This window comes from Gambusia affinis, linkage group LG19, assembly GCF_019740435.1.
Source record: "Gambusia affinis linkage group LG19, SWU_Gaff_1.0, whole genome shotgun sequence".
Classification (NCBI taxonomy): Eukaryota; Metazoa; Chordata; class Actinopteri; order Cyprinodontiformes; family Poeciliidae; genus Gambusia; species Gambusia affinis.
Genome location: NC_057886.1, coordinates 3,127,300 through 3,154,686, shown reverse-complemented (window position 1 = coordinate 3,154,686; position 27,387 = coordinate 3,127,300). Strand labels below are relative to the sequence as shown.

The 27,387-nt window shown below is 40.6% G+C and overlaps 1 protein-coding gene across 11 annotated transcripts in view; it reads right to left on the bottom strand.

The window, feature by feature from the left end:
• caskin1 (CASK interacting protein 1) overlaps positions 1 to 27,387 on the bottom strand; it is a 98,927-nt gene continuing 71,540 nt past the window's right edge. Inside the window, exons 8-24 of one of the 11 annotated variants that reach the window (XM_044099254.1) lie at positions 26,648 to 26,756; positions 26,446 to 26,540; positions 25,147 to 25,264; positions 20,747 to 20,992; positions 15,198 to 15,302; positions 14,436 to 14,554; positions 12,972 to 13,053; positions 12,435 to 12,544; positions 9,894 to 10,004; positions 8,283 to 8,384; positions 7,306 to 7,444; positions 6,851 to 7,003; positions 5,490 to 6,691; positions 4,400 to 4,717; positions 3,602 to 4,166; positions 1,969 to 2,473; positions 1 to 310 (exon numbers count right to left, since the gene is read on the bottom strand). In XM_044099254.1, the coding sequence (XP_043955189.1) occupies positions 214 to 310; positions 1,969 to 2,473; positions 3,602 to 4,166; positions 4,400 to 4,717; positions 5,490 to 6,691; positions 6,851 to 7,003; positions 7,306 to 7,444; positions 8,283 to 8,384; positions 9,894 to 10,004; positions 12,435 to 12,544; positions 12,972 to 13,053; positions 14,436 to 14,554; positions 15,198 to 15,302; positions 20,747 to 20,992; positions 25,147 to 25,264; positions 26,446 to 26,540; positions 26,648 to 26,756 (4,176 nt within the window). In that variant the 3' untranslated portion in view covers positions 1 to 213. The remainder of the gene's footprint in view (positions 311 to 1,968; positions 2,474 to 3,601; positions 4,167 to 4,399; positions 4,718 to 5,489; positions 6,692 to 6,850; positions 7,004 to 7,305; positions 7,445 to 8,282; positions 8,385 to 9,893; positions 10,005 to 12,434; positions 12,545 to 12,971; positions 13,054 to 14,435; positions 14,555 to 15,197; positions 15,303 to 20,746; positions 20,993 to 25,146; positions 25,265 to 26,445; positions 26,541 to 26,647; positions 26,757 to 27,387) is intronic. The other 10 variants (XM_044099258.1, XM_044099257.1, XM_044099259.1 and 7 more) reach the window with 10 other exon arrangements.

The following is a 27,387-nucleotide window of genomic DNA, read 5'->3' as shown; positions in this document are numbered from 1 at the left end:
TTGTTTTTTTTTGTGTTTTTTTTGCATCGTGCAAAGGAGAAAGAGAAGAAGAGAAGAGTTGAGCTTCCTCTGGGCAGATGGATGGACAGCAGTTTCGGAGCAAAGAGGAGAGAAGGAGAGAGAGAGATAGAGAGGAAGGTTGCCTCTTTGTGCCGTCTGATTCAGTCCTGATGCAGTGTTGCCGTGGAGATTCGCTGACTGGGTTTCTGTCGTTTACTCCAACATGGCATCCAGCTGGTCGGCCAAGTCGTCGAACATGCTGCCGATGTCATCGAGGATGCTCACCGTTGTCTTCTGCTCAGCCACAGAGCTGGATGCAAACACAGGCAGAAAATTACAGCACCTCATATCTACAAACTGATGAACATTGTAGTATTGTTTGGGACAATGAAGACATGATTTTACAATAACGCATGTAGCCTTGCTAAGAAACAGATGGCTTTCAGAGGTTTTGTTCGTTGTAGCTAGCAAGCTAATTTAGCTAAAGCTAGCCTGGAAAATTCAGTAACAGATTGCAATATTAATCCATAATATACTACTCAAACCCAATAACTCAGACTGTCTGAAAACGCAAAGTACAATATCTTTACTGAATGTCTTAACAGTTCAATATTGTTTTTATTGTTGTCTCATATATATTTAGCAACATATTATTTGCATATTTCTTCTTTTTTTTTTTACCTGCACAAGTAAAGTAGGGTTAGGGTTAGTTTTAAATATATATGCACGTATATACATATACATGTATGCATGTATATGCACTGTATATATGTGTATCTGTTGTAGCACTTATAGTTTTTCAGTATTCATTCTGTGTATTCTGGTAGCCAAGCAACAGCATTTCATTGTCCATAAAGCACGTCTAAGTCTAATAAAGGCCTGAGATCTTAGTCCTGCCTTGTCCACCTTAAGAAAAATAATGATTGGAATCTGGGTTAAGGAAACTGAAAGTAAAACCTGCTTTTATGTAGATGGTACACTGATATTCTTTACCCACCCAGAAACAAGTCTACCTAAATTTTTCCTAATATTGAAAATATTGAATATATATATTGAAAATATCTGGTTACTATTTAGTTATGAAAATCCTTGGTCTTCATGATTCTGTTCACTAATATTCTCTAACGAACATCTCAGACCTTCACAGAACAGCTGTGTTTATACTGAGGTAAAACTCAGTATAAACAGCTGTATCCACAAATTCTCAGGTATCTTCTCATGACAATGTGCTGATTTGACCTTTATTTAGGGCTATCAGAGTAAAGGGGACTGAATACAATTTCACAGCAAATTTGTTGTAAAAAGTGTTGAAAACTATACATTGTTTTACTTCAACTTCATGTTTGTGTGTGTGTCTGTTCTTGTATATAGACACATGGAGGACAATTATGACTATTTTAACCACCAAAGGGAGGTCATCTATGGAAAGTTTGGACATTTTCCTGGTCCTCGCCTTGTTTCCAATTAAAATACACTTTGATCGTTAGGTTTAGAGATGTGAATTAAGTTTTGATTAAGGTTGGAAATATAATAGTAATTGTAACAGTTAGGGAAAATGCCTGATTTGGGGATATATGCAGTTAGTAAAATGAAAGGAAGTCAATACAAAGCCCTCAGTTGGATAGAAGTACAATGGAGAAACCTAACATGTGAATGTACGTGTGTGCGTGTACACACAGGTATCCTGTGGATGTGTGTGTGTAAGCATGAATACATGGTTTACAAAACCAAATTGTGAAGTTACTTATCAGCAGTGTGACCTCAAAGGGCTCTGAAATGTCATATATGAAATTTATGTATGTTCTGAAAGTAAAATGGTATTTTTGAAGTGAGGTAGAGGTAAAAAAAATTTTTGGCATGCTTTTTGCGTTCACCAGATGAAGGGAAAGGTATGTCCCCATACACACCACAGAAGTCAAAATGGTCTCCTAAACTACAAATCCATGTATGCGTGTGTGTGCTCCATACTCGTCCTGCCGTAGAATCTTATCCTCCACAGCCTGCAGAGCAGCAGCCAGGGATGCGCTCGTCTCTTCCAGCTTCTGTTGCACCAAAGAGTCTACACCAAAGTCTGTTGTTGTGGAGGCCTGTGGTGTGACAGCTCCTCCTATAATCCCACTGTCCACTGACACGCCTCCGATGGAGGAGCGGGGAGGCTTTACGGGCGGCGGGGTTGGGCTGGGAGTAGCAGGGGTCTGAGGTGTCTGAGGGGTGGTGGGGGTCTGCGGTGTGTGGGGGCTTTGAGAAGAAGGGCTTGTCGGCTTGGCAACAGGAGGGTTAGAGATGTTGCAGGGCAGGAAGGAAGTAGGTGAACTGGTCTGCCGTGCCACCACAGAGTGCTGCTTGACCTGGGTGGAAACTGAGGTTGGGGAGGCGGGACTTGTCATAGAGTGGATCAGCTTGGCTGGTTTTGGCGCCGTAGGTGGGGGTGCTGGTTTCGGTGAGACTGGTGGAGGGATCTTCTTTCCTTCCACTACACATAGAGAAAAAAAGTCATTTTCAAGAGAATAAAGCAGGAATGTGTGCTGTGAAAATTTTCTTGTATAAAATCAATACATGAAAATCAACATTGCAAAGCAGAAGAGCTGAATAATAAAACTTAGGGCCACTGCTTGCTGAAGCTATATACATAGAGAGTATGGTTCTTGTCAGTACTTTATAACCCCTCATCAACCTCATGGATATTGAATTCATTTTGAATTTTAATGATTCAATTCAACAGTATTTTCCTCCAGGATGTAATATTGAATAAACAATTTTAAGAATTTCTAAATAAAATATTTTAATACATAAGCAATTTGTCGTTGATTGTCTAAAGTTATAGAAGTAGAACAAGTTATTGTTCCAAAATTGTTTTTGTTTTTTTTGGTTTTCCAATTATCGTAAAAGGTTTGGTGACCTTTCTTTAAAGCTCAGGTGCGTTAACTTTTATTTTTAATAAAGGTTTTTTATGAATTTGTTAGAACTGTCACCATGTCCTGACAGTATAACATTAGATACAGATAGCATGAAAAAAATCAAGCTCCTCCACCTCCACCAATATTAATATTAAACCAATATTGCACCACTCCCAGTCAAAAACAACCACTCAGCGCCAGAAGGCAGGTCTTAGTGCTGTCACTCATGGTAGTGTAAGCGCTGCTAATGGCAAAGAAACAACTTACCATTACCAACTTATCACTACAGGTAACTGTAATTTTCAAATCCATGGTAACTACCCTAAGCATTCATAAGAGGATAGTTGCAGGGAATAAGTTGCAACCTATAGCAGAGAGCAAAGAGGAGGGTTTGAGGACAAGGTGATTGACAGTGCCAAGACCCTGCTCCAGGTTCTGATTGGTTCTTTCTGACCAAGCGATGTATTTCTGCTGTTAGTATTGGGAGAATAGCATGAGACAGAATTTATCTGTCTCATGCTATCCTGTCATGACATAGTGACAGTTTTAGCAAATATGTAAAACCATATTTTTGTATATATTCCAGGTTCAATATGGAGGTTATAAAGATTAGAAAGTTAATTGTAATGCATAATTAAAAGCCTCAATGAAAATGACATGCAAGTAAACTTCTGAAAATCATGGCATGGTACATCAAAGAGTACCTGGACTTCCAGGAGTCCCTGGCCCTGGCAGGGGAACTCTCTTATTGAGGGTGGTCTGTGGTGAGCTCTGTGGGCCTCCTTGTCTCTTTATCTGTGCAACAACGGGTTTTGGGGAGACCGGAGGCTTTGGTTTCCTCATAGGGACTCCTTCATTTACTGCAGGAGCTCCCTGGTCCGTGCTGTCCCTGCGGGGGGTTGGGGTCACTTGTTGCTGAGGTTGCGGCTGTTCGGTCACTCCAGCTTCAGTCGGCGGGCGGCGTTTTACGGTGGCCATGCCATTCTGGTACGGCATCGGCTGTGTGGTGTTGGGATGCCCGGTGCCAACCACCTCCCCATTGGCAGCAGCCATTTCTGCGAAGCCTTCGGGTTCCTTGTCACGGCTCTTGGGCCGGCGTTTTACGGTGGACGACTCCTGGAGGGTGAAATCCGAACCGTTGGGGTGGGACTTGGAAATGCGAGGCCGTCTCTTTAAGGTTCCCGTGGCTTCAGGGGTGTCCTCCAGGGTGAAGCCCCCATCTCCTGGGGGGGCGTCGCCGTCACCCTGCAGACAAACACAAAATACACACTAACGGAAAGTTCATACATTCATGATAAAAGGTCATTCTTGCACAAACAGTCAAAGCATGAACAAAGATAAATGGAAACGACAATAAAAGCTGAGCAAGCACGTTAGTTTCAACTGTAGCTTTGCACATTAGAGCACACTGACTTTTAGAACATTACGCAGATAATGTAGAGTAGAAAAGATTGACTGACGAGTAGACAAACAGGTATATATACAGATAGTTAGATAGTTACCTGTCCTTCTCCTTCTCCTCGAGCTTGGCGGCGGATGGTGAGGCTTCCCTCTTCTGCGAACGGAAGGTTCTCCAAGGAGCTACCACTGCCTCCTGAGCAGGGAACCGGGGAAGATGGAGGGTGAGGTGAAGAGGAGTTCACAAGGGGAGGGGGGGATTGAGATTGAGGTTGAGGTTGGGCGGAGGACGGGGCGAAGTCCAGTGGAGTCGGTTGTTCCCGCCTGGCAGCCTCCACCAGCTCGCTTACGGGTCCACTTATGGTTCGCCGCCGGTTCACCACTTCACCGTCCAGGCCAATGGCCTCCCGGGTTTTTCCCACCTGAATGACAGTGAAATTGAAAAGTTTTCTTGCTTGTTCTTTAGGATTTATAATCTGAATATTATTATTGTGCGTCTTGTAAAAGTCTGTATAACTCTTCCACATTTTGTCACGTAACAACTATGAACGTGGATTATTTTCGTAGAGCAAATCCAAAATATATGAATTACCAAAATGGTATGCTACTTGATATGCTATTGGCTGTCATGTGCAGAGCACCCTATCCAGGAGCGCCATTCATTTAACTTGGTGTTGATTAGATACCCCAAAGAGCAGAGATAAGAAAGGCTGCAGATGTCAGCTTCTGTGGTATTCCTAAGACGGTTTCTACAAGGTATATTTGGTGCTTGAACTAATAACACATGCAAATATAAGCATCTTTCAAGGAGTTCTCAAGTATTTGCGAATTTCAGTTATTCAAGGTCAGTTGTAATCCATAACCCCAATTATGTGTTCAGACTATCCTTAAACATAGAATTTTTGGTGTAGATCAAAAAGTTGCTTTTTGGTCTCTTCATTCTTAGCGATCCAATGATATACGTCTGCTTGCTGCATATATAAACCCGCAGCAAGCAAGAGGAACCAACTCAACATAAGGGATCACAAATTTCCCAATGATTCTACTTGAATAAAAGAAATCGAAATTATGTTGAAGGCACAACTGTCATCCAATTTGGCCGTCACTGGTTGCAAAGTGGCAAATCCCGTCAAGAATTATCAATGTTTTTCCAAAACAGTCCAAGTAATCTGCTATAGAGAGGCAGATGTATACCTGCAGGAAATTCTTTTGCAGTGCCATGCCTTTGGCCCCACCCCCTATGGAAGACATCTCTAACATGGCAGCGATGCTCCTCACACTACCCATGCTGTTGGTCTCCACTGCAGCCGTCTCCACGGACACCCCCAGGTCGCTGGCCCTCCGCTGTTGGTGGTAAGGCACATCCAGCATCCCCCCAGTGGTGGTATGTGTCTGCTGCTGTGCGTTTGCCTCTGTCAAGTTGGAGTTGGAGCTGGATATGGCAGAGCTTGAGCGTTTGGGTGGGGGCGGTGGAGGACCCTTCTTCTTCTGACGCAAAGCGAAGGATTGAGTGTGACTGCGGCCGGCAGTCTTTTCCTGGTTGCGGACTGAATGACTGCGGCTCACGCGGTGGGTCACTGTAGCGTATTTCACTCCGTCCGCTCTTGCTGTCGCAGAGGTCTGAACTATTGCTACTTCTGTTTCCCTTTCTCCTCCTCCTTCTCCTCCATCTCCACCTTCTACTCTCTCATCACACTCCCCGTCTGAGACGGCGTATCGGTTGAGGCTGTGGGCACGTTTCTTCTTGAGAGCCAAAGTTTCTGCTCCCTCAGCCTCCTCCAGTTCAGCTTCGGGTGGTAGACAGAGGTGTGGAACTTGCTGCTGTGGGCTCTCTCTGACCTCCATTACCTGTGTCTGTGGGTGGTGGTGATGAGGATGGGGCTGATGCTGCTGAACTTGAGGCTGCGGCTGCTGCTGCTGCTGCTGCTGGGGGATTTGACACGGGGCTCCACGGTGGGTTGGAGACTGAGGTTGGTGTGAGTGCAGCGGAGGTTGCTCCCCTTGTATTGCCTGGGGTGGTGGTTTGGTCTTGCTCTGTGGGGAAGCACTGCTCTGAATGGAGGAGGTGGAAGAGGAGGACGAAGTCCTGGTCTTGGTGGGTGTGTGTGGTGGTGTGTAGGGAGGTGCTGGCTGGTTGTGAGAATGACGGTGTTTTCCTTGCGATGAAACGCTGCCTCTGTGGGACGAGGAGCTTCCCTGGCTGCTTTGCTGCCTCATTGTCCGTGCCTCCTTCTTCGGTGGCCCACCACCTCCAGTAATCACGTCGTCGTGGTCCTTGCTTAGGGTGCGAGTTCGCTGAACTCTGACCTCTTGACCTGGGTGAATGATGGCATTCTGAAGCTCTGAGCTCAACTCACTGTCCTGGAAGGTACTCATCTTTGGAGACATGATGACCTCTGGAAAGAGAATGAGATTTTCATTAGTAATTCTCAGTTGCCTAGGATACAGGAGTGATTGGGTATTGTTCTAAAGGCCTTTTGTCTTCTGTGATGGCTAGACCTCAAGGCAGCTTAAAGGAAACTAAGAAGCTAAGACAAACTAAAATCTATTTTTACCATGCTCACCATCTGGAGGCGGGCTGTCCATGGAGATGACTTCCTGCTGCTGTGTGATTGGTGGCGGCTTCTTTCGAAGAGAGCCCCGCCCATCTGAGCTGCGCTGCATTTCAGCCAACCGCTTCACGGCCAGCATCAGCTTCTTCTGGTGACCTTTAACATTAACACACAGAAGTTACCGTTCAGTTATACAGAGGTCCTATAAGGACAAAACCTACTTATTTAAACATTCCTTTAACTCTTCAGTAACTGGTTAACCTGCAAAGCCTTTTAAACAGGCTACCCAGCCGAAACTGTAAGATACTATCAGGCAAATTGACAATGCTAATTTTAATTAGCAATATTTGTATCTATTTTAGATTACAGAGATCTGTTGTACATGACCGCCTCAGCACAAAGTCTTCAAAACACCAGAAGGAAAACATAGATAGTTGACACCTGCTAACACATCTTACCCAGCTTGGTGATGCCTATTTCCTGCAGATCTTCCCAGGTGATGTCTGTGATGAAGTCGATGTTTTCGTAGCCGTTCTGCACCAACACCTGGTGGTACTGGCTCAGACCTATGGCCGACAACCATTCCCCCAGGTTGCTCTGTAGAATCAGACAGTTTCAGTCTCATACAATCACCAGTTCAACTTTTAAACATTTTGTCATATTACTAGAAACTTCAGTGTATTTTTATTGGGGTTTTATGTGAAGGGGCAAAAGAAAGCAGCCAATACAGTAATAATGCAGGTTTGGTAATAAAGTAAAAATCTTTTGCGTCATGTGCAGGTGTTCACGTTTTCCCACACTTCAGGTGAGTACCAAGGGGTGGGGTCACATATCATTTATTAGAGATGGGCGTGGCCAACAGATAGCTGGGTGAAAGTTTTATTGCAAACTTTTCTTTTGACCGTCATTCTTGATCCTGCAAGAATGACGGTATTATGTTTTGATTGAGCCACAATTCACTGTGACAAGTTCTAAAAATATGTACGAAAACACAAAACCATGGCTTGTATACAATATAATACCAAAACCTACTCAGCCTGCAGTGGCTATGTTGTTTCTACTTATGGAAAGCTGGTAAGAGATATAATACGTCTTTTATTTTTTTTAAACATAGAAATTCCAGCCACACTTCACATTTTTATTATTTTCAAAAGTTTAAAATTCATCTGGTTCCTTCCAAGTTGTTAGTTGTAACATGACAAGTGATGTGGTAAGTATGAAAACTTTTCCCTCACGCTCTATGTTCAGAAAACGTTCCAGAAACATGTGCTACTACTACTACTACTTATGATGATAACCTTCATGTAACCAGATTAAAAACTTTGTTGGGATATACAATCGAATCAGTTTGTTTAGTTTGAGAAGCATCAAAGCATCAAATAATAAAAATAGCTAATATAAAACACAACTATCAAAAGCAAAGGCTGTTACTCACAGGTTTCTGCTCTGGCAGCCACTCTGTGACGCTCAGCTTGTTGATCTCTGATGTGATCTTCTTTCTGTGACCAGGTTTGGTTATTCCGATAGCTGTCAGGTCCTAACACACACACACACACACACACACGCACACACACACACACACACACCCAAACATGCGTTAAGATCCTATTTTGATTGCATTTTCCTCCACAGCACTGCAGTTTCATCAGTCCAGGAGCCCAGCAGTGTTTCTCTCTAGTTCTCTCACACAGACATGCTCACAGAGGGAAGACATGGGACGGCGTGACACCTGATGGAAGCTTCTGGAAAGTGGTTAGGAATAGCGTGATGATGCAAAAATGTCTGCAGATCCAACGAAAGGCAAGGGAAGACGAGCACAAACGTCTTCAGTGGAAGGAAGCGTCTAAAAGTCCTGATTCGCCCAATTTCAGATAACGGAACTTATATATGGTTTTTGTAGGCACACAAGGAGACACTTCAACAGCAAAACATTAACAACACACACACACATTCTCACAGACCCACACGCATATCACTGATTGTACAACTCGTTTATGTGTGGGTAAAACAACTCAAGACAAATCTTTAATGGAATCCTTTAGCTTTTTAAGAAAGGTTGTTCAATCTTTACTCTAAACCCTACAGCATACACAGAGTGCATATACATATAAATAATTTATAACTACTGAAAATTATTTATATAGTGGCATGCATGGTGGGGAGTGTCAATCTGGTTGCTATGGAGGCAGCAGCCACAAGGTAGAAGGTGACGGAAAGGTCAGGAGGTCAAGTGGAGCGGAGTCTTTCGCTTTTATGACGCTTGATCTGATCTTTGAAATACGTTTAAAAGAATTTGTTTGATTAGAAAAATCACTTGGAAAATATCTAATAAATTCAACCTTCTGTGACATCCCTAACATATTGTTTTGGACAGACAGCAATTATATTTATCCTTTTTCCTTCTTGAGGGAAAAAAAACTACCTTCAGCAGAAATGTTTTTGCACAGTCTGCACGTTGCAAACATCAGTGGTATTGAAAAACGTCAAATTGTAATTGTAATAAGTGGGCAAACTTTCTGCTAGACGCAAGCGTCATTACTCATTTAAATAGGGCCGAGTTATGTCAGCATGCTAGGCAGCTTCCTTTGTGTGAAGTTTAGCGGTTTGATGCAAAAGTAAAACTGGTTTGAACACATTTGACTCATGCAAATAAATCTGTAAATTCATCTGAAAGTATTCTGAAATTCATATGGACTTCATTTTGATTTTTAAGTGTGATTTATTGTTTATTTTTGCCAGTGCCGTCGTGACAGCTACGACATTACATGGCTAAAAAAATTAATAAAAAATCAGAAAAATACCAGCAAAGGGGTAAAACAAGAAAAGATGACCCGGGGCAGGTGTGACAGGATGCAGAGAACAACGGGGGGGTTCACGTTCATAACGATGTTTAATTGTATTCATGAGATTTTTGCAAAGGTAGGAGATTATATACATGCATCTGGACAACATCAAGGACGAAGCAAAGTCTGTCAGACTTGTTTCCACTGTGGTCCTTGGCGCAGGGGGTGTGAGCTCTCTGGGGTTCAGGGTTCAGTTGCCTTACCTCCGGAGTCATTCGGCTAATGGTGGGCAGGTCATAGCCCGCGCCCAGGAAGTTTGGAGCGTAGACCTGCAGCTGAAAGTCGCTCAGCCATTGGACAACGGCCTCTGAGCTCTACGGGAGAGAAGACAGGGGGCATGCGGTCACTGGCACCGTGTTTGCTTCTTCACAGCCACTTCTCATCAGCCAAACGGGGTCATACAGTGGCCACTCCTTAGTTATTACCGAACGATCACTTCAACGTCGAGCTAGCGGGTCGAATCTGTGGTTATTGGTAGTTGATGAATGCTAAAAGGTACCATGTTTTCTATGGATTTAGATAAATATAGAAAGTGGCTGGTCTTTTAACATGACTTCCTCCAAAATTGATAAATTAGCCCAAGGCAGGCTTTGTTGGCTTTGTAGTGAAAATGAATTTAAAGTTAGGAAGAGGAGAGACCAAACTCTTCTTCCTTGGTATTTAGACTGAATGCAGTAAATCTAAAACTTAGAAGTGTTAACAATGCTGATAAAGTTTTAAATAACTTTAAAACAAACTTTTCCTGGGTCAAATTTAGCTTCATAACATTAAAGACATGTTTCAAATCTTTAAGTCAAAATGCTCTGTTAGCTTAGCATGTGTCTTCAGGGAATGGGATTATGTCGTCAAACCACAGACCATTCCACGTAGCAGGATAAACCAGCCAGAAATATGTTGCAGTTGCATGGAAGGGCCAATTTTCATCATCAGATAGAAGTATATATTCATGTTGTGTTACCGGGGTTCTATCAAGTGCACCATGCAGCCCAGGTGCTCTTCACTATGAGGCTCTAAGATAAAACATTTAGACATTTCCACAAAATAACTACCCATGCCTACCTAACTTTGTTTGTCTTCTAAAAATTGCAGTCAATCAAACTAGTGTTTATATAGAGATAATCCATGAGTCTAAATCACTTGATTTCTGTTCTCATGTACATAGAGGTGTGCTCTGTTAGCAGAGACAGAAGACACACACACACACTGCAGAAAACTACTGTTGATATTTCTGTGTTCGTAGACAAATGTACGCAAAATTTGAGATGCCCTTGACCACCTTTGTTTCCATTAACCTTGAAATTGTAGGATTACAAAACTAAATTTTCTTAATAGAAACACGCCAATTTTGAATAAAATTTCGATAAAAGTTTTTGTGTAAGCATGAGCCGCTTTTCAGCCGTACCAAAATTTGGCAAAACTGCAATGGGAGCACATGTTTTTTTTTGGGTTTTTTTGCATCAGATGAGTGGTACCAGTTTGTATCTGGCTAAAATACGTATTTCATGTTTACATCTGTTGCCATGTCTTTTAATGACACTGCGTGACCAAACTTATTCACATGTGATTTTAACTGCACCCCTTTCTAAATGGAAATACCGCAATTGCAAAATTGCAAAAAGTTTTTCAACATCAAAGCCATATTGACAAAGGCATTGGGACTACTGCTGTTAAATCCACAAACAAACTTCTGTATTCTCAGCAATTAATTGGATCTTGTCCAATTTGATCTTCTGAGATTTTAGAAAACAGTCACAAATGAAAGAATCATTTGATATTTATTAGCCACAAGTCTGAAAATGACAAGAAGATGTTTTGAAATGGCTTGATTAGTGTTTTTAGAGTCCATTTCTGCTGTCAACATCTGCAGTTGCTGTTTCTACTCGTTATTTCTCTTGTTTTTGGTGCATCTCCTCTTCCACTCTCTCTATATATCACGACTGGCTTTCCCTCTCATCTCTCCGCCATGTTTCCCTGCTGATGAAAGCATCGGGAGGCTGGCCAGCGAGGAGTCAGGATTCCACTGGTAGCTAACAGATGGTCGTCAGAACATGGCTTACATAGCAGCACACAGAAATACTGCAGGCGAGTAGCTGCAGCAAAAAATCTGCTGTGTCGTTTCAGAACTTAAAATAATAATATGCAATTAGTCGTGAAGCCAAATCAACACTAAGCCAGAAAATGGCATCCAATCCTGCACGGTGTAAGATCAGATTTCACACTTTTAGTGCCGAGAGAGTCCTCCCACAATTCCTGGGCACCTGCCACAACTCACACACTCACATACGCGAACACACGCACACACCCACACCAGCAATAACCATTATCTCTGTCAAAGTTCTGTTTGCCGGCGGACTCTTTCCAAAGGTAAAAGAAAACAAACGCTGCGATGGACGAAGAGAAGCCGCAACTGAAAGGAGTGGATGATGAAGTCACACAAACACGCTAGAATCACAGAGCAGAGATTCGTATGAGACCCACTCACACACTCACCGTGTCGTGGCTGCATCCGAAAACTCGCAGCACGGACGAAGCCAGCTGCGAGAGAAACCGCTGGGACATGTTGGTGTGTGTTGTATTAATGCGTGGGTGTGTGTGTGTGTGTGTGTACGAGTTGGCTCGAGGGGACTGTGGAGTTACATCCTCATCACGATGCAGTTAGAAGCCCATGGTGGCGACTGACTGAGTAGGACTTTTTTTTTCTTTTTGCTGAAGACTGAATCTGTGGGGAATCAGGACTGTCCTACCTTCCCTTCGCATGGAACCTCCCCCTTCCTGGTTGCCGTGGCATCGTAAGGCGGCGCTTCATGAAGCGGACAGCCCGATTGGCTGGACGTCCGAGAGGAGCTGGCAGAGCCTGACAGTGGAGACAAATCATTGGCCGATGACAAGCCGTCAACCAATCTTTGGACGCTGTCGTCCATCAACAGATAACTTCTCTGGATAGGTCGCTGACCTTTACCCTCCTCCTCCTCACACTCAACTATCTGCCTTGCCCGATTCCTTCGCCACACAACCAATCAGATTCTTGCTTTCCAAGATATAAAACACAATCTGAACCAATTATATCGTTCTACACTTCCTCCTACATCCCCTGCCTTGGCCATCTGTCTGCTGAACAAGCCAAGAGCTGTGTGTGTTTAGAAGTGATATGATGACATTATGTAAAAGGCCAAAGCTTTAAGGTTTTCGTTATCTAACCAAAGTCAATTTTTTTTTAACCAAATTTTTATGTTTCCACCTACACCCCCCCCTTGTTGGTATAAAAATTTGCTTCCTCTCACCTGCAGGTTGGTCCACCGACTTGGACTGCTCCATCAGATGCTCCTTGGCTTTTGTAGACTGGGACAAGACAGTGGCTAAAAGCTGCAAACACACATGGAGAGACTCGTTAAAGCTCATGCATTAAGGAAGGCTACCTCACAAGTTAATGCTATTAACGTTTTACTTCCAGTCACATTGAAAGTTTCTGTTTCTTTTTTCTGTGTGCATCTTCTTTGTCCTCTCAGCCCTCCAGTTGGTTGTGACAGCTGGCAGCTTGTACTGAGCCAGGTTCTGGTTCTGCTGGAGGTTTCTTCCTGTTAAAGAGGCATTCTTCCTCTCCACTGTCACTACATGCATGTTTATTATGTGGAATTGCTGTAAAGCCAACTACACAATCTCTGCTACGTCCAGTAGGAGTGAATGCTGCAAGTCAATGACCAGAAGCAATCTGGTCAGTTTCCATTTAAAACAAAGTTTGAGATATTAGTGGCATTTTGTAGCACATTTAACTAACTATGTTACCTTCAATTGTTATGAGAATGTTGTGACCTTGCCGTGTACAGCAGTACTCCAAGTCTAAACAATGTAACACTGAAACTTTTTTGCTTCTTCACCATGTCACAGATGCTTTACACCTTTGTGAATTATAGAAGCATCGACTCTGTAATCTTTTTCCAAACGTTACCTCACCACACTTACTTTAGATGCTACAAGGTCAAAATCAACCTACCACTGTTAATTATTTTCTGAAAAAGGAAGAGAGTGAAACCTGCTAACAGCACCTCTTAGAAAAATTGTGGTGCAGTGCAACTGGATTCTATGTACTATTTACAAAAAACAAATACATGTATCTTTACTAGCTAGCTTAACGCAATTGCTTTTTTATGCTGCTCAATTATTTGGTGGGCATTTTTGGGACAATTTACAAATTTGCTAGCATAAATAATCAAACTGCTACTTTAAAGATTTAAAGGTGAAATATGTAACTTTTCTGAAAATCAGTTTTTTTCCACATTTGTTGACACTGTCACCATGTATTGATAGTATAATATGAGACAGAAAATATGAGAAAAGATGCCACCTCTTTCCTTAGCTACTAGTGCCTCTGAATAAATGCAACACTCCCGACCAAAAACAACCAATCAGAGCCAGGAGGGGGGCCTTAGCGTTGTCAATCAACCTCATGCAATTGCTGCTCAATGAACTAATGTCAGAGAAACAACTTACTGTTCCGGGGAAACTTTTAATCTGCCATCATCTAACAATACTAGTAAAAGCTATGCTAACTAGCCTTAGCATTCATGGCAGACTATTTTGTGGTGAAAAAGCAAAGCCTAGCAGCTTATCTATGTTATATTATACTGTTGCTAAAACATGATGATCATTTTAGCAAATATGAAAAAAAAAATCTTTATAAAAGTTAGACACTGTAGCTGTAACTGTGGCGTCAGATGTGTGTTATGGTGTGTGTGTGTGTGACGTACCTTCACGCCCTCGGCCTGCGCGTGGAGAATGTGCGCGGCACTGGTGGCGCTCTGACCGCTACCTGAAGACCTCACACTGGTCACACTCCCAGAACTCCCCATGCTGCTGCGATCTCCACCTGAAACACACACACACACACACACACACACGCGTGCACACGCACATACATGTGCAATCAATCGCGCACCCATGCAATTGCCCAGTCATTGCGTGTAGGTATCATCAAACACATACAGCAGACACACACACACACACACACACAGAAGAAGGTTTAGGTGATATCCGGCGCTGCGGTATTTGTTTTGTGACTCTCCGTTGAAATGCACTGGGCAGCGTGTGGTTGGATGGACAGGACGGACAGACAAGGCCGACAGATGACTGAGTGACCAACACAAAAGTGGGAAAAAAGACATGCCTCTTGCTTCCACGCTCATCCAAAACACGCACACTATTCCTTCTATTCATCTTTCGCTCTCTACACAGACTGTAGACCGATGCAAATGCCTGCAACCTACACAAACGGCTACTGAGCTCAGCTAGGCTTCAGATGGAGGGATAAGCAGGATATGGGAGGGGGGAACTGTCAGGAGCAGGTCAAAAAGTATCTGAATGCCTTCAAGCACCATCCTCTGACGGCTCAAACAGTGGGGACCGTTGGGCAGGAAGGGTTTTTCACCAACAGACGTCAGATACTGTTTGGCCCTGTTCAGACTTTTTAGGAGTCAGAGGTTGAGGGCTCAGCGCAACGCGGCTTAATTTACCTGCCACGGCCTTGCGCAGAACCCAGATCTCTTCGTTGGAGCCTCCATGGGGCCCGCTGGATGGAGTGGGAGAACTTTGAGGACTTGCCTCTGAGCCTCGACAACCTTCAACACAGAACACCACCGTTAACCGCTAACCGACCCCTAAAGTGGCACAGGGAGCGTCTGACTTCCAAATAGAGACGTGCTCTTTACAGCGGCAGCAACCGAGACTTTTTACATTCAAGGTTTTGTTTTATTGGGGCGGGTGGGCAATTTGAGCCTGATGGAGAAAATTTAAAAAAATAAAATTACAAGAATAAAGTCAGATTTTTATGTGAAGTCATAATACAACAATTTTATTCTCGTAATATTATATGACTTTATTCTCAAAATATTAGTACTTTATTCTTGAAACCTGAGTTTTTTCTTGTACTATTTCAACTCTATTTTCGTACGACTGTTCTTGTAATGCTACGTAGTAGTACTACTAGATATTTAGATAGTATTACAAGAATTAAGTTGTATGACTTTATTCTCATAGTATTATGACTTCATTTTTAAAACATGAATTTATTTGTGTATTATTTCAACACTATTCTCGTAATATGACATTATTCTTGTATTATTTTGACTTTATTCTTGTACTACTTAATTTTTGTAATATGTCTTTATTCTTATATCTACACCTAATATTATTTTAATAACTAATAATTCTTCAATAACTCTTTGAAGAATATGAATTAATGAGCAACAACAACATTTAATTTCTCTTTGGGATGAATAAAGTTTCTTGAAATATGACTGTACTGTTGTATTATTTAAACTACTCTAGTACAGCTTTATTCTTGTTTTTGTGATATTAGAACTTTACTCTCGTAATTTTATAATTTTATTATGTTATTTTTATCTTAGTATGTCCCTAATTAATGTCAATTATGTCAATTATTGTCATTGTCATAATTTGAGAACAGTAGCAGAAGGCTTAGGTATGAACGGGTTTATTAGCAAGAACCTGTTTATCTTCATTAGTTCAAATGTTAGCTTGACTTGTGTTTCCAGTATCTACTAATTGAAACAGATTAAAGTAAAAATGTGTCATTGGTATCTGAACCGACAGTCTGAAGGATTATGTTTTTGGTGGCTATTACTGGACTGGTCAAAAACTGAAAAATAAGACACCAAAGTGCTAGCTAACTGTGTTTTCTACAGTCGCATGTCGGCTGTTGTTTCATGTTGCTACAACGTTGAGCTAAACCTTAGGAGGTGGTCAGTCATTTCTCTAATTTACCATTTCTTATTTTTGGAGCTCTGGTTGATATAAATCCAAGTTTTTACGGTACCAAAAGTACCAAAAAGGCTCCAAGGTGGGTACAAATTAATTTGAGGTTAATTTGTACCCACCTTGGGGCCATTTTGATTAATCGGCAGGGGAGCGGAATGATCTGGAATTAGCTTCAGACGATAATACGAAGGTTGGCCTTATTGTAGCAATGTTGCTTTGCTATATTGTATGGAACCTTGAATCTCTTTCTGACATGGAAAATACTGGATTTAGAAATGTTGGAAGTTGTTTGGATATCTCACAGTTAAGGTATGGATCTAGATTTTCTTGCATCAATCCTGTGCTAATTGTGCTAACAGTCAGTACTGAATGGTAAAGACAGCCGTTCCTCATATAAAGGATCACAGAATGCTTAGAGACGTGCTCAACAGGAAGGAAATATTATGAATACTTATAATTATAGCTTTTAAAGAAAATTCAGAACTGGCTAACTGGTAGGGTAAAGATGACGATCAGAAACTGGACACAGATCGCCCATCAACTGATCTCTAGAAAAATAATTGCTCTCATTACATCAGTGCAGTTAAAGTTAGAGCTACCAATCATTTTGCTTGTGTTGTGCCAAAAAAAAGTGGATTATTTTTCTTAGAACTCTGTTATCTACTGTAACAGTCTATTTATTTTTTTAAAAAGTTTCTTAAAATAAGTTTTAATATACAGTGGACTCCTGCCTATTCCCAGTTCAGTATTTGCAGATTTTTCTGTGAAACATAACATCAAATTATTTACGGAAAATTAATCTTTTCACAGATGTCTTTTTGTCGTGCATATCTAAAATATTCAAAAGGAAATACAGCTTGGGAAGCTGAAATATCTGGCAGCAATACTACTTGATGCGCTACAACCTGGAGTTTGAAAAGCAGCCAATCAAGCAGCATCATTTATTTTCCTTGGCAGTGATTGGCTGTGGCACTGAGAGCGGATTTAAGGAACACTGTTAGCTTCTGCGATAGTGCCAGAACGGTTTCCACTGGGCACACTAACGCATGTCAGTTTTCAAGTCCTTCCATCGATTTTTCATTGGATTCACTTGGACTTTGACTGGGCCATTCCAACACGAATTGATGTGAATACAAATTTAATTTAAAAAAAAATTCAGTTTAGGCTGAAAAAAATCAGTTTTAATCTCATCTGACCAGAGCATCTTCTAAGCCATACGCTCTCTACCCCTGATATGGTTTCTGGCAAACGTCAAACAGAATTTCGTCCATTTTTCTTTCAGCTCTTTCCGTTCACCATTCCTCCTTAAAGGACACGTTTGTGAAGTCCCAGCTTATCATTTTGTAAGACACTGTATGTTCCCAGTTTATGTTTTAAAAATACCTGAAAAAGAACGCCACTCAGAGCCAACTGTCGCAGCTCGCCCGTCTATTCGTTAGCACGTTTACTTAGCAGCCGTTTATAATGTGGGACAAACAATTTCATCTTTAGGCGTGCTGCAATCCGTCAAAGTTTTCTGAAAACATGAAACGGACGAACGTGTCTGAACTTTCTGAATTCCTAGAATATGTTTAGGAAGTAAGCAGTAACGATTTCCGATCCCTAATTAGTCCAGGCATAATGAACATAGCAGATACAGCAGGTTTCAAATCTACCTCTGCAGCACATCTTCATCCTCACACATTCTCACTCCCTCCTCCTCTCTCCCACACACATAAAAAAGACAGCAGATATATATAAATATATGAAAACATTTATATACTCCTTGTGCATACATCAATTCTTTACACAAATAATACCTGTGTATATACACATATATGCCAAAAAATGTACATACACATACATATATAATGCATCCATTGGTGTGTGATTATATATGTCGGGGCTTTTAAGAATGGGGCTGTAGTGCATTTGGAGAGTGCTATAAACCATTATGGCCGCTTTATTAAGGGCTTAATAATGGTTTATATGTACAACCAATAGCGGTCCAGGGAAACACACACATCATAAAGTCTGATTTCCTTTCATGTGATCACACAGCTCCTTCTTGTGGTCATTCTGCATCCCTCCAAGTGACCTCGGAAAAGCATCGCTTCCACCTGAATCAAACGTCGCCTTTGAATGAAAGTAAGACGAAGCCGCTTGTTCTCAATTTTTTTTTTTTCTCTTGGAGGTTACAAAATGGTAACCAGGCAACAGAGGCGGTTATAAGATGTCAATTCCTTACCTGAAAATCCTAGGTGACACTTTTAAAGCAATGTTTAACACAACATGTGAAACTTTACACCTTTGCAACTGTTAATTTTTGCAGTGCTGCAGCAGGTTTTCGTTGAGGTAATTTGCACTTGCAAGTCAACGAAAATTAACATTTTGTTAATAATAAGTCACGAATGCATATAAAACGCAAAGAACTAAAGAAATTATCTTTTTTAATGGAAAGAGATATTTATTTATTTTTTTTACTTTTTTACGGCCAAGTGTATTGGTATCGTCTAATATGGACATTACAGGGTAATTGTTTTATACTGTGGCTGACTCATCATAACTGCAACAAACACACACATGTATACACATACACACACACACACACACACACACACAAACACACATATTAAGGGTGCAGAGTTAAGGTGGGTAGAAGTGTTAGTCTGATCCAGCGTGACGACGACACAAGACGAGGACAGAACAGAAAACACTGTCTGGTCAGGATAAAGTTGTGTGTGGAGGTGGTGGTAAGCAGGGAAAAAAAGAGCAAAAAATATTAAAAACTTAAATAAAAATAAAGGAAATCCAGACATTCAAATGAATCACAAGCAAACTCAGGGAAACTGGTAGAAGATCCTCCGTCTTTCTAATCCTACTAATGAGGTAAATAATAATCCAAGTGGTGAAAAATAATAATAAAATAGCCAAATAAATAGTTTCTGATGGACTCTAATATATGTTAAGATAATGCAACATGAATTGCAGAAGGCAAATTATTGACTCTTTGACGTGATCATGTAATCTGTCACTGGAAATGTTGACAGAGTTCATTTTTGTAAAATTAGTTCTGACCTTGACGTGTTTGGCACCAAAAAGACGAGCCAGGATGTGACAGGTTCGGGTTTTTCACCAAAACAGTTCCAGTGCTAGACCAGAGATGGCGCTACAGTCACTTTTTAGCCCAGCTATGGACTGATCCGTCACTGTGATCCACAGCAATTATTACATTACAAACAGGAATCTCAATGGATTTTATTGTGATTTCCTTAGATAGTCTAAGAGAAAGTACCAGTTAATTGTGAAGTGGGGAAAAAAATGAAGTTATTACCACTAAAAATCTGAAAAGTGCGGCCTGCATTTTTATCAAGTTTATCAAGAGGTCCGAGGCAAGAATAAACCCGACATTTTATTATAATTGACGTTTTATGGCTTTTGTTTTTGGACTATAATGAGAGTCAGCAGTGGAACTTCTCCTGATTTTAGCTTTTGTTCGACATCTTCCAGCTCCATTCTGTCATTTGTTGTAACCACAGGGTGAGAGAAGTGAAAATTATCTGGGAAATGTGACTGATAGGAGCGGAGCAGGGCGGGGCTACATGCTCAGTTATTATTACAGTTTCTTAAACTTTGAGGCCACTAACCTAGTTTGCCAAGAGCAAACATTCAAATACCCATATCATCTTCTTTTTTTACATTTTTGTGTCTAACATAATCAGAATCTATGAATAATTCAAATCTTTAGCAAGACACGTTCAGCTCATTGGTCAACACTTGTTTCTGATTTAGCTCTGGAACTGCTGTTTGGTGGACAAAACCCAAGACTACCAGAAGATGTGTACCTCCACGTCAGTGTTTAACAAAAACAAAACTCCTTATTCTCATTATTCCCACCTAAAGTATCAAAATTACGTTTTAATTGCATGCTTTCAAATGGGCTATAATGGGATCTATTAACTAAGAACCGCTCGTCTTTAAGTAATAGAGATGACAACCGTAAAGAACAAAAGTTAAACAGCATGACAAACATAGAAAATTAGATAAATAATGATCTAGAACAGAAAAGTTTAATGGCTGCCTTCTCAGAAAATCCATTAAAATGCTGATTGGAATTCGAATTGATCAATTAAGATGTTTCAGTTTCAACATGACAAGTTTGTGGAAAACACAAGAGGAAAGCATCCATTAAAGCTTCATCAGTAACACATAATAATAATAATAATAATAATAATAATAATAATAATAATAATAATAATAATAATAATAATAATAATAATAATAATAATGAAAAGTGGGTGTATACCTGGGGCAGTGGGTGTGTCTCCCTGTGGGGTTGTCACGGGCGACCTGTTATACCCAAAGGAAGTGAAAAGTGGAAGCAGTGGCTGATGGGAATGTGGTGGAGGAGGAGGCGGTGGAGGCAGGATATGGATCTGATGGAACGTGGTGTCGTTGCCGTTGACTACCGCGTTGGCAGGGGCAACCGTCGCCGGGGGAACCAGCGGTATCTTTTGAAATTGTTGAGTACAAATGACTGTGCTGGCCAAACCTAGACAACACCCACCGTGACGAAGCACGGAAACACACACGCACACACACACACACACACACAACCAGCCAACAGTGAACCACCGTCACAGACGAACGACAAAACAGAGAATTACACGTAAGAAAAAAAGAGGAGGGAATAATAGAAATTAAAAAACAAAGACTGAGGTTAGAAATCAAACCAAGAGAAGAAGAGGGGTGAAGCAGGCAACTGATGGAGAAAAAAAAAATCACAGGGATGGAGAATAGGAGGAAGAACAAACATAGGCGATGGGGGCAATGTACAGTATGAAGAGGTGCAGAGGTTAAGGTGGGGGTGAGTGACATCACCACAAAATGAGGAGTCAATATTTAAATCACTATAGATCTAAATCTCTATAAAGATGTTATAAACTTATAATAAACATAATGATTTCTTGGCGCATAGCGCTTCATCAACACCTTCATTAAAACATTTGGAAATTGTAAAAGGTGTTTCTAAATATTCAGTCTTAATGTGTGGAGAAAAGCAAAATGGCCTCAATCTAACATTTGGGATGTGTGATGGTGCATCCCATAAAACAGGTTATATGTTTGTGTAACTGCAATATTTGTATCGAGATACTGAAAGTAGGACAAAATTACTAAAATAATACATCAACTACTTTTTTTAATGTATGTTTTCTTCTATCTCACTGAAAATGGCAACATTCAAAATAACTTCCCCGATTTCGAAAGAAAGTAAAGACGTTTACTTCAGATGCCAGACGAAGTAACAGAGTCTTCAGCATGGATAGACTGTTGCTTCATTAAGCCAGTAAAGCTTAGCCCCATATTTTAGAAAACAGCTAAATAAGTGAAAGCAGACAAATGCATTTTCTTCAAATGCATCTCGGTAACTTCAGGGAGAGCAACAGGATGGTTATGCAGATTGTCATTTAATGAAAAATAAATGTAAGGAAAGATGTGCAGAAAAACTGATGGCAGGCTTAATGTTAGCTATTTTCAAGACTTAATGCCTGCTATTTCCACTATCATTAAGTTATTTAAAATAATGCCTGAGGACAAAAAAACAAGCATAAAGCCATTTAAAATGAGATATTAAAAGACTAAATTAACCCTCATTCAGTTTGTAAAGGAGCAAAACTTCTGTAGCGAACATACAGTTAGCACGACTAGCTGCACTAAAGGTGCCTTTGCTAACATCAGAAGCTAAACAAAGTTCCAAATGTTTGTTTTAGCTTTAAAATAAAAGCAAAACCTTGTTTCAGAGCTTGATGATAACCACTTGTGGCAAGAAGACAAAAATAAAATTATGTTTACGTTTATTCATAAAGACAAATTTGATTTGGTAAGTCAAAGCTTTTAAAAACAGGAGACAAGAAATTGTCCACAACTTTCTGCCGAGCGCATCGGTTGCTAATGGATTTCAGCTCTGATTGCCAACATTAAATGTATTTTTTGAACATCGCTTTATTTTAAAAAATATTCTGCATATATACTTTTACACCACAATTAATCTATCATTAGAAAACCGTAGAGGTCAGTCAGTATTTTAGCAAACTGCTAAAAACCATTCCATGATCTGAGCAAAGCCAATTAGATCCTTCCTTCACTACATCTAGCATATCAGTTACACTCCGCCAATGTTTTCATGTTGCTATCACTTATTGGTTAACTGATTTAGAAATGTCTCGTGCGGAATCACAGTCAGTAGAAAATCAAGAAGCAGGACAGACGGACGTTGCCAGGAGGGAGAACGTCACGGCAAACGGTGAGTGAAAAGCTCACAACCACAGATATACAGGCTGAGACGAACACAGCAGAACACACGGACAAACCTATAAAAGCTTCAAAACATCTCAGTGGACGAACGACATCTAAGTCCAACCTAGACGACGAGATGGATCTGAATGTGCTTGGCAGAAGTTACCAAGAAGGAGCTCATCCATAGAAGATGAAGGGTGGCGCTAAGATGCTAGACAGCATGGATGTTTAATATGGAACCTATCAAAAATTCAAAATAACAGTTTGATATGATGGGAGTTAAGCTTCCACACACATGACGATGGTCGTTCTTATGTAAGTCAAATATGGAGCTTTCACCAGAAGTTGCTTCAAAAAAGAATGCAAAATGTTCTGTTTCCACTTATCCGCTTTATTTCAGAAGTATTTGGAGCAGTGACGCTTTCTGAACTCTGTTTTCCCATTAAACCACTGAAATGATGACTGATGTGTGTTGCTGCCTTTTGTGCTTATTGTAAATAGTATACATAGTTTTTATACTTGACAGAGAGTTTGGTTGATGCTCGAGGTTCAAGTCTTCTGCCGTTCCACGTATATTCACTCCACCTTGTGTTGAGTGGAAATGGTGTGAAACCAGGACTGTTTCAGAGGAGGTGACGCCTTTTTTATCTTACAACATTTAAAATTTCAGTAAAATCCAACTTTTAATCTCAGTTCATCCAAATGATTTTAAAAGAATCCAAAAACATAAAACCTCAACAGGTTAGACATGATTCATCAAACACAAGATCAACCTGTGGCCATCAGTCTTCAGGTCTACACCCTTTAGAGACCCTGAGGGCCGAGCTGGATCTGGACCAATGGAGGGTCTCAGATCCCTCTCTCTCTATTACTCCCCTACTTTGCATGATGTTAAAGAAAAAGGCTGACCCAATGGAAAAAAACTGGTTCAGTGTAAGATAATGGTGCAATAAAAGGGTAGTTTATTTTATCATGGAGGCCAACAATATACAGTATACGGTATAGTCAGAAAAACCGTTATTGTCCTAAATTTGTTTTGTTAGTGTGCAAAAACGTTTTATTCAGTCTCTCCCGGTGGTGTGTGGATGTCTTTATATTGACTTTAGTTCTTACTTTTCAGGCCAAAGCATTTCCTCTGTTCCTTATTGTGTTTTTTCTACAATGACGTCACAGTGTTTGCTGCAGAACTGCTCGATGGACCCATTGACTTCCAGTTAACCAATTTTGTGAATCCAGCATTGTGTTTCTCACAGAAATGTTTTAGTCCAACTTCAAGGATGCTGAAGTTACAAGTTCACATGTTCAGTTTTGGGTGTATTGACCCACAGAGTCCATTACGCTGTCCCTCAGCATCAGAACCTCTTAGAAGTGCCTGGATAATAAAGATATTTTTTGGGAAATGTTCCCACATCAGTGGGGAAAGTTCTCTTTGTTCAAGGACAAGTGCCTGAGCAACCTCTGCCAGTATCGAGAAGGATTTGCTGAAAACCTTTGTCTGACTGAGGGTCAGACAAAGGTGAAACAACGGAGACAACGCATCGGGAAGCTGCAAATAACATTAAAATGACAATAAACTTTATATAACATGTTAATTTGTTGTGTGTTGATATGAAGTCTTGGCCAATGTTTCGTTGTGCCTTCTGCTTATGTTAGCGCTGTGTGCTAGCTCTTAGCTCCTTGAGAACATAACCATTCTTGAATTTTTATTACATAAAGAGTTCGGCTTTTTTTTCAGCCATGTTCTTGGCGCTAGTGTTAGCTAACCCGCTAGCAACGTTGAGGCCATGTTTACAAGACGTGTTCATTCATATTGTTGTAGCATTTTCTGGCTTGGCTGGATTGACAAGTCTTTCATTGTTGATCAATTTGGGTATAAAAAGTTTCTGTTCTGGTAGATAATAGTTTTTTTCTGCTGTCAAGCTACAAAAATGGCCAAATGAGTTGGAGTGCGACCAGGAGGGCGGGCGGAGTAATGAAGCGCCTCATTTACATTTAAAGAGCCAACACCAAAACGAGTTGGACAGGAGCAAAAGAGCGACTTGTGGAGCTGCAATAACGAGGAATCCAGACCAAAGCATTGCAGTTCTACTTTGTATAGACCACAACTCAATGATTTAAATGTGAAAAGGAAGGATAGGAAAGCATGATATAGCCTAATATTTAGGAAAAATCTTGAGAACTAGTCTACCTGAAAATGTTTTCAGAGAAAGGACAGGAAATGTTTCTCCTCTCCTCACTTTAGTTTTCTGTTTCCAGCCCAAACGTATCATATGACCGACTTCTGATTGTGTCAGCACATTTACAACTAAAAATAAGTCTAACAAACCTTTCACACTCCAACACCCACAAAGGTATCCGCATAAACACACACACACACACACGCACGCCCACACACACACACACACACACCTGTGCGCTTGCTGATGACCTCAACCAGAGTGGATGGGAAGTACCCCACTCGATCGTTTCCAGTCCGGTTGTCATGGATACAGCCTTTCCAGCGTCCATCAGGATGTTGCTCCAAAACCTGATAAAAGTGAATGTTGACAAATGGCTTTTAGGTTAAAATATGTGAAGAAATATGTAACCGAGTTGTTTTTCAAACAGGCTAAACTGCCTCCATCCCTGGAGACATTCAGCACTGCAGCCTAATTGTTCCTCCAGACCCTGAGGAAAGACACAAGCGCAGCTTGGCTTCGTTGCAACTGTAATAAGCACCCAAAGGCTGAATTAATTCTCATTAATATTTATGAACGATGGCAACAAGCGCGCACATGTTCCTGTAAGATATGCTTGTAGTAAACAGGAGAGGCTGTAGCCATCTCTGCTTTTGCATTTATTGATATTCTCAACAAATATTTCTACAACAGATTCCCAGTCTTTAAAAAGCCTCACCTTCTGATCATATTTCTTGTTATAGGGCCCAAACAGCAAACCTTTTCACGACCAAGCAAATTTCTCAGCAAAATTCATTGTTTACATCAGGATTTCATGACGGCGAAGTAGGGTGAGTGTAGAAATAAAATAAGGATTACATTTTCACCAAAAATACTCTGAAACTCAAGAGATTAATCTCAGAAATTTTCTGAAAATAAAAGTGGACGTTTCAAAGGACGAATATTTTTGACATTTGAAACTCAGAAAAGTTTAGATTTTTCTATTACAAGAAGCACTGCAGCAAATGTTAATTGATTATTTTGAAACTCCAGTTATGAAGACATTCAGGTCCGCTCCTTCCTCTCAGCTCTAAGGTCCTCAGTGAGCTGCAATAAGTCACTGCATTTACATCGACCAATTAAAAAATGTTACTTGCTTAATAGAAACACATTTGTTGATAAAACATTTTAGGATGTGGCTGGTTTTTTTGGCTGTATCGAAATTTGTGCATTTCACAAAACTGTCCTGGAAACACTTTTTTCACATCATGTGAGTCACGTGATGAACAGCCAGATGTTTCTACAGGCAGAAACGACGAAGAAGAGAACAGGAAGTGGTAGGCGGACGATGGAGGAGTGTGTATTTTAATGACTAATCGCGTCAATAAACCTATTCACCAGCGTTTTTATTTGCATTTTCTATTCAATTTAAACACCACAATTGTGTTTTCTTGACATTAGCGGAACATCAGCTATATTTTGCGCCCGTCTGTCATGGAAGTGCTAGTGCCTTGGTGCTGCAGGCTGTAGGATTGGACATGGCGTGCGTTACCGTGATGACGTCTCCAGCTTTGATGTTGAGGCTGGTCAGGTCGTAGTTGTTGCAGTAATCCTTCAGAGCCCGGACCTGCAGGGCTGCTGACGCATCTGGGAGGTCACAAACATCAAATTACATTATCATCAGAGAATTAGATGCTGGTTTTTGTAGTTCTTATAGCCCAGTTATGGAAGACTGATTTTTCCGTCCGTCTCACCCCTCAGCAGCTGCTTTATCTCCCGGCTGGCTTGCGTTGCTGTGAACTGGTAAACGATGTCAAGTGCAGTCTGGCTGTAGGTGTTTCTAACAGCTGCGTTGATCCCACTCTGCAGGGCAGAGCAAGACATGTTAGGGCTTTCACATATTTATTCATTTATTCATTAGGTTTATTTGATAGGAACAGATGCACAATAACACAGAGAAACTGAATAAAACAGCAGCCCCACGCCGGTATCATGGTGCTTGTAGCGTAAGCTAATGTGCACCACTGTATGGGTTTTTCAAAACATTATATCTAAAAACTATTAAGAAATCAAATAGTACTAATAATGTAAACTAATAAGACATAATATTGACAACATGTGCAAAATTATACATATAAGCAAGTAAACTGAAAATATAATAAACGTTTGTTTTGTTTGTATTTATCTAGATAGCTAGGGAGCTATGTCTCTAGACTGCTGTCTACTTAGCTAGCTAGCTCAATAGATAGATAGATAGATAGATAGATAGATAGATAGATAGATAGATAGATAGATAGATAGATAGATAGATAGATAGATAGATAGATAGATAGATAGATAGATAGATAGATAGATAGATAATCTTTGTAAAGATTAAGATAAACAATTATATACATCTTTATTTAAAAACCATTGAAAAAGTGCTCAGGTTGTCTGAAGAATTCATTTTTTGTATATCTAGATAGCTATTTCTAGAAAGCTGTCTACTGAGTTA